At 39.2% G+C, this 13,621-nt stretch overlaps 1 protein-coding gene across 1 annotated transcript in view; it reads left to right on the forward strand.

Annotated features, from left to right (window-relative positions):
* Nucleotides 1-12,130, forward strand: part of LOC128655600 (oocyte zinc finger protein XlCOF6.1-like) — an 88,015-nt gene extending 75,885 nt beyond the window's left edge. Inside the window, exon 7 of the mRNA XM_053709189.1 lies at nt 11,051-12,130. Coding sequence (XP_053565164.1) covers nt 11,051-11,898 — 848 coding nt within the window. The 3' untranslated portion in view covers nt 11,899-12,130. The remainder of the gene's footprint in view (nt 1-11,050) is intronic.
* The last annotated feature ends 1,491 nt before the right edge of the window (nt 12,131-13,621 follow it).

The following is a 13,621-nucleotide window of genomic DNA, read 5'->3' on the forward strand; positions in this document are numbered from 1 at the left end:
CCTTTATCGTGAACAAAGTGTCTTATTTGTAAGTAGGCATAAAATTCATTTCTAGCGAGGTCAAATTGCTGTGAGAGAGATTCATATGATATTACATGACCTGAATCTGCTATAATTTGGTAAATATCTCTCAACCCCTTTTCTTCCCATGTCTTAAATACTTTCTGGGAGACACCTGGAATGAACTCAATGTTACCCCTTATTGGTAAATACTCAGTGAAGGAATAATCTGTCCCACTTATTCCACAAAATTTTTGCCATGCTATAGCTATATTATTAATACTAATTAAGCTTTGTACCTTGTCAGGGATTTTTTTAGGAGGGTTATGCAAAATGGCTTTCAGGGCGAGAGGATAAATAATAAAACCCTCAATATCAGGTGATGAGAACCAACTAGAATCTGCCAGCCAATCAATTGCCACCTTAGCCAGGGCTGCTACGTTATACAGCATGATATTAGGTAGTGCTAAACCTGCCGTGTTACGTTTTTGCATAAGTTTGTTTAAGGAAATACGCGCTTTGCTACCCTTCCAGATAAACTTTGTAAACATTGTTTACTTCATTGTTTACTTCATCACTTCTCACTACTACATATAGAGAAGGCTTAAGGCTCATTTTTGAGCCATGGCCCTCTGATTCTAAGTAGCTCTCTGTTAAGAGTAGCAGAGTTACACACCGCACTAATATTCACAATGATTCTAATCCTATTTCATCTCATCTCTCTACAGGTATGTCTTCCTGCTTCTGCCTAACTGACTGCTTTTAAATGCCCCTTTAATTTGTGCTAGACTCCCCTGGTATGTCTTCCTGCTTCTGCCTAACTGACTGCTTTTAAATGCCCCTTTAATTTGTGCTAGACTCCCCTGGTATGTCTTCCTGCTTCTGCCTAACTGACTGCTTTAAACACCCCTTTAATTTGTGCTAGACTCCCCTGGTAACCATTTCCTCTGTCTCCATTTTGTCTACCTGTAATAATTTTATCAGATATTGTCTAAAACTTACTCATCCTGCCACCCCGCCACCCCCCCTCTAATTTGCAAGTGTGTAACTCCTACTAGCTAAGACTGCCTGTAACAGCTGCCTAGAATCACTTCATCACTTCTCACTACTACATATAGAGAAGGCTTAAGGCTCATTTTTGAGCCATGGCTCTCTGATTCTAAGAAGCTCTCTGTTACAAGTAGCAGAGTTACACACTGGAGGTTGAAACTGCAGACCAACTAACAGGTTAACTTAATAACTATACTTCTACACAATGCTCTCTATGACTTTTCTGCTCTCTCTGTCTTCCCTTCTCCTAAAAATCACTGTATGTCCCTATAACAACAATCCCCACACTATACATATCTCCCCCTCCCTTCTCTCATCCCCTATGCTGTCCTCTCATGGAACTTTGTTTCCTTAGAAACACTTCCCCCTCTAACTCTCCTGTGTCTAATCATTCCCGCTCCTACAAATCTCACTCTCACCTTCTGTCACTCTCACTGCTACTACTGCTTGCTGCTGGTGATGTCTCTCCTAACCCTGGCCCTGCAGCAATCACCACACTTTTACACTCTCGCTCCAACTCCCACTGCAAAAATTCGAGGTCACGCAATACCAACAATCTCATCTCCATTAACACACAGCGCCTAACCCCTCCCTTTTCTTGTGCCCTCTGGAATGCTTGCTCCGTCTGTAACAAGCTTACAACTGTTCACAAACCTGTTTGTTTCCAACGCTTTCAACCTTTTAGCTATTACTGAAACCTGGCTATCTTCCTCTGACACTGCTTCCATTGCTGCTCTCACACACGGTGGTCTTCACTTTAGCCACATACCTAGGCCAGGTTAGAGACACGGTGGCGGTGTTGGCATCTTACTCTCCCCCTTCTGCTCCTATCAGTACATATCCCCATTTCCATCTCTCTCCTTTTCTTCCTTTGAAGTCCACTGCATTCGCCTGTTCTCCCCTCTCTCTCTGAGTGGCAGTTATCTATCGCCCCCCTGGACCAACTTCCCAATTCCTTTACAACTTTGCTGCCTGGCTTCCTTACTTTCTCTCCACAAATACACCTGCTCTAATCCTAGGGGACTTCAACATCCCCATTGAAAACCCATCTGCCCCTGCTGCCTCTAAACTTCTCTCACTCACTAACTCCTTCGGCCTCTCACAATCCACCCTATTCCCTACCCACCGCGATGGACACTCAATTGATCTGGTATTCTCCTATCTCTGCTCTCTCTCTAATGTTGCATGTCGCCCATTTCCCATCTCAGACCACCACCTTCTCACCTTTAATCCTAATATAGATACTAAACCTACTTCCCCCTCTCGCCCCCGCACCAGTAGAAATCTGCACACTGTGGACGCTCCCCAACTATCCATTCTTATTCAACTACGCCTCCCCCACACTTCCACGATATCCTGCCCTGACCTTGCTATAACCCACTATAATAATACTCTCTCTGCTGCACTTGACACTCTCGCTCCACCCCAACCTCGCAAAGCCCCACGTTGTCAGCTCCAACCCTGGCACTCCCAACAAACACGTCACTTACAAAAATGCTTCCGCACTGCTGAACGTGTCTGGAGGAAATCCCGCTCTGAACCTGATTTCATGCACTATAAGTTCATTCTCTACTCTTACACCTCTGCCCTTCGCTTAGCTAAGCAAACCTACTTCTCTTCTCTTATATCCACTCACTCCTCAAACCCTAAAAGACTCTCTTTTCCATTTTCAACTCTCTCCTCCACCCACCTGCACCACCCCCCTCATCTGATTTCAGTGCTCAAGACCTTGCTGACTATTTTCTCAATAAAACACTTGCAATCCGAGGAAACATCCCAACACAAACCTGCAATCTCCCAACTCCTCTCCCAGTCAAACCCTCTTCCACTCTCTGCACCCTCCTCCCAACCACTGAGACTGAAGTGGCTTCCCTTTTGTCTTCCTCAAACCTCACTACCTGCTAACTTGACCCTATTCCTTGACATCTAATTCCTCCTCTGTCTACCACCTTCACTCCCACTCTTACTCGCATATTTAACCTATTCCTTTCTACCGGCTCATTCCCTGCCTCCTTCAAACATGCAAAGGTCACCCCCATCCTCAAAAAACCCTCCCTCGACCCTAACTCCCCTGCAAACTACCGCCCCATATCACTGCTCCCACTAGCTTCAAAACTCCTTGAAAAACTAGTTTTCAATCGCCTAACCCACTTCCTGTCCTCCAACTCATTGCTCGACCCCCTGCAATCTGGCTTCCGTCCCCAACACAACTGAGACTGCCCTCACCAAGGTTACTAACAATCTCCTTTCTGCAAAACACAAAGGCTACTACTCTGTACTCATCCTACTTGACCTATCTGCTGCCTTTGACACTGTTGACCATCCCCTTCTCCTACAGTCTCTCAGTTCTCTTGGTCTCTGTGACACTGCCCTCTCCTGGATTCACTCTTATCTCTCTAACAGATCCTTCTCCGTCTCTTTTACTGGTGACTCCTCCTCTCTATTGCCCCTGTCTGTTGGAGTACCTCAAGGCTCTGTCCTGGGTCCTCTACTCTTCTCTATTTACACTTCTTCACTGGGTAAACTTATCAACAGCTATGGCTTCAACTATCACCTCTATGCTGATGATACCCAGATCTACCTTTCCAACCCTGCACTCTCTCATTCTGTCAACTCTCACATCAACGACTGCCTATCTGGCATTTCCTCCTGGATGGCCTCTCACCACCTAAAAATAAATATGTCCAAGACCGAACTACTTCTAATTCCCCCCTCTAGCTCCAGTCTCTAATTTTTCTATCACTGTTGGCGGCACCACTATCTCCCCATCACCCCAAGTCCGCTGCCTCTGAGTCACGCTTGACTCAAATCTGTCCTTCATTCCTCACATCCAACTGCTCTCTTCATCCTGCCGCAACCACCTACGCAATATCTCCAAAATCCGTCCGTTTCTGAGTGCTGAAACTACCATACAGCTCATCCACTCCCTGGTAATTTCCCGATTTGACTACTGTAACAACTTACTAACTGGCCTCTCTCCCCTCCAATCCATCCTAAATGCATCTGCCAGGCTAATCCACCTCTCTTGACGCTCTGTTTCTGCTGCACCTCTCTGTGAGTCCCTTCACTGGCTCCCCATTCACAACAGAGTTAAATTCAAAATTCTCACCCTGACCTACAAAACCCTCACCAATGCCTCCCCACCCTACTTGTCCTCACTCATCAACAAATATACTCCTGCCCACCCCCTAAGATCCAACAACAACCTGCTTCTTGCATCCTCTACCATCACCTCCTCTAATTCTAGACTACAGGACTTCTCTCGTGCTGCACCAACCCTCTGGAACGCACTTCTTCGAGATATCAGACTTGCCCCTAACCTCTCCTCCTTTAAACGTTCCCTAAAGACCTTTCTGTTCAGGGAAGCTTATCACCCAACTTATCAACAAACTAACTTCACTTAACTAACAGTTGCCCTCTATCTCCTCACTAATATCATTCTCACCTCTGCAGTCCCCACCTCCTGTTTCCAATCCTCCTACCCGTCTAGATTGTAAGTTCCCACGGGAATAGGGCCCTCAATTCCCCCTGTATTTGTCTGTAAAATTTTGTGTCTTATCGTATTGTTTCTCCACTGTACTGTTATCCTGGTACCCATGGGCAGCGCTGCGGAATCTGTCGGCGCTTTATAAATAAAGAAGAATAATAATTTTACCTATGTCTACTTTTTTAAAAAATAGTGGAAGATTCTGTATTGGGTATAATAACCGTGTGAAAACAATTGTTTTGATTAAACTAACTCTCGCTGATATTGATAACGGCAGAGACGTCCATATTCCTAAATCTGTTTTTATCTTCTAAAAAAGTATTTGGAAATTTAATTCGTACCAATTTTGTGGGTTTTTATGTAGATGTATACCGAGATATGTTAGCGACTCTACAACTTTAAACGGAAATTCTTGTAAACTAGATCTTGTCTTTTGAACCCACATTAATTCGCTTTTGCCTTAATTTATCCCGTAACCTGGAAAGGTGCTAAAAAAAGTTTAAACACGTTAAGATTAGGGGGATTGAGTGCCGTGTGTTATAAAGAAAGATCAGCAGGCCATCTGCATATAGTAGGATCTTTAATATTTGAGTAGACATCGGAATCCCCTCATATACCTCCCTTAACCATATAGCCAGGGGTTCCAAAGCAATATTAAAAAGTAGGGGGGAGAATGGACAGCCTTGTCTAGTACCTTTCTTTAACCGTATTCCAGGGGTTAATGAGCCATTAATCAGTATATAGGATATCGGGTCTCTATTTATATTATGTATAAATTGGAGAAAATGATTTTTAAAGCCAAATCTTTCCAATGCGTTAAACATATATTCCCATTCAATAGAATTGAAGGCTTTTTCAGCGTCTAGTGTAAGTAAAGCTATATCGGCGGTTAACTTCTTCTTTCTAGTATTTTCTAGATTCCATATGTAATCTAAAAAGGTTGTAACTTTACGGATATTTTTTGACGATTTTCTTGATGCCATAAAACCGACTTGGTCTGTATGTATAATTTCATCAACGCAACCCATTAATCTGCCTTCTATTATAGACATTAAGATTTTGTAATCCGCGTTCAGTACTGATATGGTCTATATGAAGCAGGCTCTTCTATGTTTTTTCCTTTTTTTGGTATTTAGGGTAATTTTAGCCTCAGAAAAATAGGTTGATATTGGATTATTATTAGAAAAATAATGATTAAAACGTTTCTCCAAAGTAGGATTAATTTCTTCTGCCAGTATTTTAAGATATTCTGCGGGTAAGCAATCCGGGCCTGCAGCCTTATTTAATTTAAGCCTCTCTTATAGCTTTTGCTATTTCCTGACATGTTATTGGGGCGTTAAGTATTGCCAGATATGCATCAGTTAACTTTGGTAATTTAACTTGTGACCAAAATTTTGCTTGATTGAGGTTGTTGCTCTTAGTGTTCGTATATAGCTGCTGATAATATGAAAAGAATGTTTCACTAATATCTTTAAGGTCAGTGTATCTCTGATCTCCTTTTTTAACTGCTAGTATTTAGTTTCTCTTCCTCCTGTTCTTAGTTAGATTGGCCAGGTGTTTGGCCGACCAACCATAAAATCCTTTAAATTTTATATTCAGCTTCAACTCTTCTTGATATGATCTTTGTTTTAAATCTACATCAGTTTCCTGTCTGGAGTTATTATAACTTGCCCAATTTACGTCGGATGGATCATTCAGATATTTATTATATGCATTTTTAACTTGATTTGCCAATTGCCTTTCCCTTGCTAGTGCTTTCTTTTTCCTTATATACATGTATGACTTCATTTCCCCCCTCAATACTGCTTTAGATGCTTCCCAGAACGTTTCTATCTTATTAAGATAGGTAATGTTATGAGTACAATAATCTCTCCATTTCTGCTTCAACCAGTAGGAGAATTTAGTGTTATTATAGAGATAGCGTGGGTAAAAAATAATATGGTTACTATTTTTTTATTATTTCCCAGAAAAAGCAGCAGAGTAATGATAGCATGGTCAGATATGGCAATTTCGTTTATTTGGGATTCAATCTTAAAAATGGAAAGGGATTCAGCCACAAACAGGAAATCTATTCTGGAAAAGGATTTATATGTTTTGGATTCATATGTATAAGCATGTAGATTAGAGTTTTTGATCCTCCATATATCTACAGAATCAAGCCTGTTTATAGACCTGTGGCTCCGCCATGGAGTCTGAATTTAGTTCTTTCAGTTCTGCAAGGGGTTCCGTTTGAACCTTTACATTCCATAGATATTAAACTTTTATCTTGGAAAGTTTTGTTTTTGGTAGCTATCTCTTCTGCTCAAAGAGTTTCAGAGTTATCTGCTTTACAGTGTGACTCACCTTACTTGGTGTTCCACGCAGACAAGGTAGTTTTGCGTTCCAAACCCGGTTTTCTTCCTAAGGTTGTGTCTAATAAGAATATTAACCAGGAAATTGTTGTTCCTTCTCTGTGTCCTAATCCTTCTTCGAAGAAGGAACGTCTGTTACACAATCTTGATGTGGTTCGTGCTTTAAAGTTCTATTTACAAGCCACTAAGGATTTCAGACAAACAATTTCACTGTTTGTCATCTATTCTGGTAAGAGGAGAGGTCAGAAGGCGACTGCTACCTCTCTTTCCTTTTGGCTGAAAAGCATCATCCGTCTGGCCTATGAGACTGCTGGCCAGCAGCCTCCTGAAACAATTACTGATTGTTCAAATGTGGGGACTTCCAGAAATAGATCTGATGGCTTCTCATCTAAACAAGAAACTTCCCAGGTATCTGTCCAGATCCAGGGATCCTCAGGCGGAAGCAGTGGATGCATTGTCACTTCCTTGGAAGTATCATCCTGCCTATATCTTTCCGCCTCTAGTTCTTCTTCCAAGAGTAATCTCCAAGATTCTGAAGGAATGCTCGTTTGTTCTGCTGGTGGCTCCAGCATGGCCTCACAGGTTTTGGTATGCGGATCTTGTCCGGATGGCCTCTTGCCAACCGTGGACTCTTCCGTTAAGACCAGACCTTCTGTCGCAAGGTCCTTTTTACCATCAGGATCTCAAATCCTTAAATTTAAAGGTATGGAGATTGAACGCTTGATTCTTAGTCAAAGAGGTTTCTCTGACTCTGTGATTAATACTATGTTACAGGCTCATAAATCTGTATCTAGGAAGATATATTATCGAGTCTGGAAGACTTACATTTCTTGGTGTCTTTCTCATCATTTTTCCTGGCATTCTTTTAGAATTCCGAGAATTTTACAGTTTCTTCAGGATGGTTTGGATAAAGGTTTGTCTGCAAGTTCCTTGAAAGGACAAATATCTGCTCTTTCTGTTCTTTTTCACAGAAGGATTGCTATTCTTCGTGATATTCATTGTTTTGTACAAGCTTTGGTTCGTATAAAACCTGTTATTAAGTCAATTTCTCCTCCTTGGAGTTTGAATTTGGTTCTGGGGGCTCTTCAAGCTCCTCCGTTTGAACCTATGCATTCACTGGACATTAAATTACTTTCTTGGAAAGTTTTGTTTCTTTTGGCCATCTCTTCAGCTAGAAGAGTTTCTGAATTATCTGCTCTTTCTTGTGAGTCTCCTTTTCTGATTTTTCATCAGGATAAGGCGGTGTTGCGAACTTCTTTTCAATTTTTACCTAAGGTTGTGAATTCCAACAACATTAGTAGAGAGATTGTGATTCCTTCATTATGTCCTAATCCTAAGAATTCTAAGGAGAAATCGTTGCATTCTTTGGATGTTGTTAGAGCTTTGAAATATTATGTTGAAGCTACTAAGTCTTTCCGAAAGACTTCTAGTCTATTTGTCATCTTTTCCGGTTCCAGAAAGGGCCAGAAAGCTTCTGCCATTTCTTTGGCATCTTGGTTGAAGTATTTAATTCATCATGCCTATGTCGAGTCGGGTAAAACTCCGCCTCAAAGGATTACAGCTCATTCTACTAGGTCAGTTTCTACTTCCTGGGCGTTTAGGAATGAGGCTTCGGTTGATCAGATTTGCAAAGCAGCAACTTGGTCCTCTTTGCATACTTTTACTAAATTCTACCATTTTGATGTGTTTTCTTCTTCTGAAGTAGTTTTTGGTAGAAAAGTACTTCAGGCAGCGGTTTCAGTTTGAATCTTCTGCTTATGTTTTCATTAAACTTTATTTTGGGTGTGGATTATTTTCAGCAGGAATTGGCTGTCTTTATTTTATCCCTCCCTCTCTAGTGACTCTTGCGTGGAAAGATCCACATCTTGGGTAGTCATTATCCCATACGTCACTAGCTCATGGACTCTTGCTAATTACATGAAAGAAAACATAATTTATGTAAGAACTTACCTGATAAATTCATTTCTTTCATATTAGCAAGAGTCCATGAGGCCCACCCTTTTTTTGTGGTGGTTTTGATTTTTTGTATAAAGCACAATTATTCCAATTCCTTATTTTATATGCTTTCGCACTTTTTTTCTTATCACCCCACTTCTTGGCTATTCGTTAAACTGATTTGTGGGTGTGGTGAGGGGTGTATTTATAGGCATTTTGAGGTTTGGGAAACTTTGCCCCTCCTGGTAGGAATGTATATCCCATACGTCACTAGCTCATGGACTCTTGCTAATATGAAAGAAATGAATTTATCAGGTAAGTTCTTACATAAATTATGTTTTTTTTGGTAATTTAGATAATTTCTATTTTATTAATTTCATGTATTTTATTGTAATGTTAGGTTTTAGTGTAAGGCAGGTTAGGTTTTATTTTACAAGTAAGTTTGGATTTATTTTAGCTAGGTAGTTATTAAATAGTTAATAACTATTTACTAACTAGTCTGCCTAGTTAAAATACATACAAACTTACCTGTGAAATAAAAAAAAAAACCTAAGCTAGCTACAATGTAACTATTAGTTATTTTGTAGCTAGCTTAGGTTTTATTTTATAGGTAAGTATTTAGTTTTAAAAAGGAATTTTATTTAGATTTATTTTAATTATATTTAAGTTAGGGGTTGTTAGGGTTAGGCTTAGGGTTACGTTAGGTTTAGGGGTTAATATATTTATGTAGTGATGTGGAAGGCCAGAGGTTTAGGGGTTAATAATTTAATTTAGTATATTTCGTTGTGGGGGGCTTGCGATTTAGTGGTTAATAGGTTTATTATAGCGGCGGTGTGGGCGGACGGCAGATTAGGGGTTAATATTTAAATAGTGTTTGCGATGCGGGAGGGCGGCAGTTTAGGGGTTAATAGGTTTATTATAGTGCCAACGATGTCGGGGAGCGGTGTAATAGGGGTTAATACATTTTTTAAGTGACAGCGATGTCCGGAACGGCAGATTAGGGGTTAATAATTTTATTTTAGTGTTTGCGATGCGGGAGGGCCTCGGTTTAGGGGTTAATAGGTAGTTTATGGGTGTTAGTGTACTTTGTGACAGTTTAGTTATGAGTTTTATGCTACAGCTTTGTAGCATAAAACTCATAACTACTGACTTTAGATGGTGGTACAGATCTTGTAATTTTAGGCTGTACCGCTCACTTTTTGGCCTCCCAGGCAAACTTGTAATACCGGCGCTATGGAAGTCCCATTGATAAAGGACTTTTTTTAAAGTGCGGTACTGATGTTGCATGGCGGCCAAAAAGGTGTGCAGTACACCTATTCTGACAAGACTTGTAATAGCGGCGTTGGGGGAAAAAGCAGCGTTATGAAGCATAATGATGCTTTTTCACTCATAACGCAAAACTCGTAATCTAGGTGATAGCTAGTTGACTTTCATTAAGCACCATATACTTGTATTTTGATTACTCTTACATTCTAACTGTACATGTACTCTACAAGTTCTACTTCAGCTAGTAGGAGGTTCTGAGAAATTTCTATCTATACTTTTGTTCTTTGTTAGTTTGGGACCATACTGCCTCTCCATAAGAATATAAAATGTAGCTCTCTAGACTTAATATTTGCATATATAGTTAGATGCGAGGTTCTCATTATGCATCATATTCTTGCTGTAATATGTTGACTTCTGTATTCTAATTGTACATATGTACCACAAGTTATGCTACAGCTAATAAGATGTCCTAAGAAATTTCCATTAATACTTTTGTTCCTTGTTAATTTGGGACCATATTGTCTCCCTGTAATATGTTCTTTATATTATAATATAAACAAAATAAGGTTCATCATTCGAGACCCAAGAGTGGTGCCTATCTTGTTTCAGAACACCTTCTGTGGAGTTATATAGTTTATATTGTTGAGAGGTCCATTAGTGGCCTTATGCGTTATTTGGAGGGTATATAATTAGCATGGCATATACCGATGTATACGGATATTTTTGACAATTGTCACATCAACATGTAATGCCTATCTTACTTAGCTTACTTTGTATGTGTGCCTTATAATTCTCTCTAATGTTTTTCCTGACATATATTGTATATATGCCTTAATTTGAAACCTCATTAAAAAAAACTAGCCTGCCTTGTGGTAGACACTTATTTATCACAGTTGAAATGTCCTCAAAATATGATATCATTAATAACCAACATTAATCCCATTGTATTTCTTATCAACAGGTGAATTTACAACTTGCAGTAATCCTAGTCCTAGCAATGGTGAAGACACAGATACTTGTTTCAATCTTATTCAAAATCAAAGAAGCAACGTGGGAAATGTATGTTCTGAATGTGGGAAATGTTTTACGCGGAATTCAAATCGTTTAAGACATCAGAGACTTCATACAGGAGAGAAAGCATTTTCATGTTCTGAATGTGGGAAATGTTTTGCTCTGAAATCGCATCTTATTAGACATCAGAAAATCCATACAGGAGAGAGAGAATTTTTGTGTTCTAAATGTGGGAAATGTTTCGTTCAGGAATCACATCTTATTAGACATCAGGAAATTCATACAGGAGAGAAAGCATGTTCTGAATTTGGGAACTGTTTTGCTCTACAATCAACTCTTATGAGACATCAGAAAATTTATAGAGGAGAGAAAGCATTTTCATGTTCTGAATGTGGGAAATGTTTTGCTCTACAATCAACTCTTATGAGACATCAGAAAATTCATACAGGGGAGAATGCATTTTCATGTTCTGAATGTGGAAAATGTTTTACTGAGAAATCAACGCTTAATACACATCAGAAAAGTCATACAGGAGAGAAAGCATTTTCATGTTCTGAATGTGGGAAGTGTTTTACCTGGAATTCAAGTTGTTTAAGACATCAGAGACTTCATACAGGAGAGAAAGCATTTTCATGTTCTGAATGTGGGAAATGGTTTACTCTGAAATCACATCTTATTACACATCAGAAAATTCATTCAGGGGAGAAAGCATTTTCATGTTCTGAATGTGGGAAGTGTTTTACTCAGAAAGCAACTCTTATAAGACATCAGAAAATTCATACAGTAGAGAAAGCATGAATGTGGAAAATGTTTTACCAGCAAAGAAAATTTTGTTACTCATCAAAAACTTCATACAGGAGAGAAAGAATTTCCATATTCTGAATGTGGAAAAAGTTTTACTCAGAAGTTACAATACGCATCAAAAAAATCATATGGGAGAGAAAGCATTGTCATGTTTTGCATAGGGCAAACCCTACATTAATATCAAAAGTACAAGAGCCTTCCAAAAGCCCATGTTTGGTTTAGAATAGTGCCCCTAGATGCATAAAATGCATTGTACTGAAGTATAATATATATATATATATATATATATATATATATATTTATTTTTACTTTTGATTTCCAATTACTAATTTTTATGAAATAGTCTCCATGTCTGTTTATTTTAGAAAGGCTATTTAATATATTTATAAATCTATAAATGTTTTGACTATGTTTAAGAAAAAAACAACAATAATCTTGTGTATTGAAATTGTAAGAAAAAGAAAATTTATGCTTACCTGATAAATTTGTTTCTTTTTGGATACGATGAGTCCACGGATTTCATCCTTGTGGGATTACGCCTCCTGGTCAGTAGGAGGAGGCAAAGAGCACCACAGCAGAGCTGTGTATATATATATATCTCCTCCCTTCCCTCCCACTCCAGTCATTCGACCGAAGTTAGGAAGAGAAAAGAAAAGCCAAGGAGCAGAGGTGTCTGAAGCTTAACAAAAATTTTATAACCTGTCTTATTAGGACAGGGCGGGCCGTGAACTCATCGTATCCAAAAAGAAACAAATTTATCAGGTAAGCATAACTTTTCTTTTTTAAGATACGATGAGTCCATGGATTTCATCCTTACTTGTGGGATACAATACCAAAGCTATAGTACCCAGATGAAATGGGAGGGACAAGACAGGGAACCGAAACGGAAGGCACCACTGCTTGAAGAAGCTTTCTCCCAAAAGCAGCCTCAGCCGAGGCAAAAGTATCAAATTTGTAAAATTTAGAAAAAGTGTGAAGAGAAGACCAAGTTGCAGCCTTGCAAATTTGTTCAACAGAAGCATCATTTTTGAATGCCCATTAGGAAGCAACAGCCCTAGTAGAATGAGCCGTAATACGTTCAGGAGGCTGCTGTCCAGCAGTCTCATATGCAAAACGGATGATACTCTTCAACCAAAAAGAAAGAGAGATAGCCGTAGCTTTTTGACCCCTACATTTCCCTGAAAAAACTACAAAGAGTACGATTATCGAAAATCCTTAGTCGCTTGAAAGTAGAACTTTAAAGCACGGACTACTTCTAAGAAGGAACGTCTGTTACATAATTTAGACGAAGGATCAGGACACAAAGAAGGAACAACAATCTCCTGATTAATATTCTTGTTTGAAACAACCTTAGGAAGAAAACCAGGTTTAGTACGTAACACCACCTTATCCGAATGGAAAATAATATAAGGAGAATCAAATTGTAATGCCAAAAGCTCAGATACTCTTCGAGCAGAAGAAATAGCAACCAAAAATAAAACTTTGCAAGATAATAACTTAATATCTACAGAATGCATCTCAAACGAAACCCCTTGAAGAACTCTAAGAACCAAATTTTAAGGACCAGTCAATGCTGTAGATTTGCATAATTAACAAATGCATGATAAGAAGACAATGTAATAGCACTTAGTTTGAACTTCAAATGAGTAGTAGATTTTTGCTAAATAAATTGCAGTTATGTCTATTTCCACTCCCCCTGTATCATGTGACAGCCATC

The sequence above is a fragment of the Bombina bombina genome, chromosome 4 (genome assembly GCF_027579735.1).
Source record: "Bombina bombina isolate aBomBom1 chromosome 4, aBomBom1.pri, whole genome shotgun sequence".
Taxonomy (NCBI): domain Eukaryota; kingdom Metazoa; phylum Chordata; class Amphibia; order Anura; family Bombinatoridae; genus Bombina; species Bombina bombina.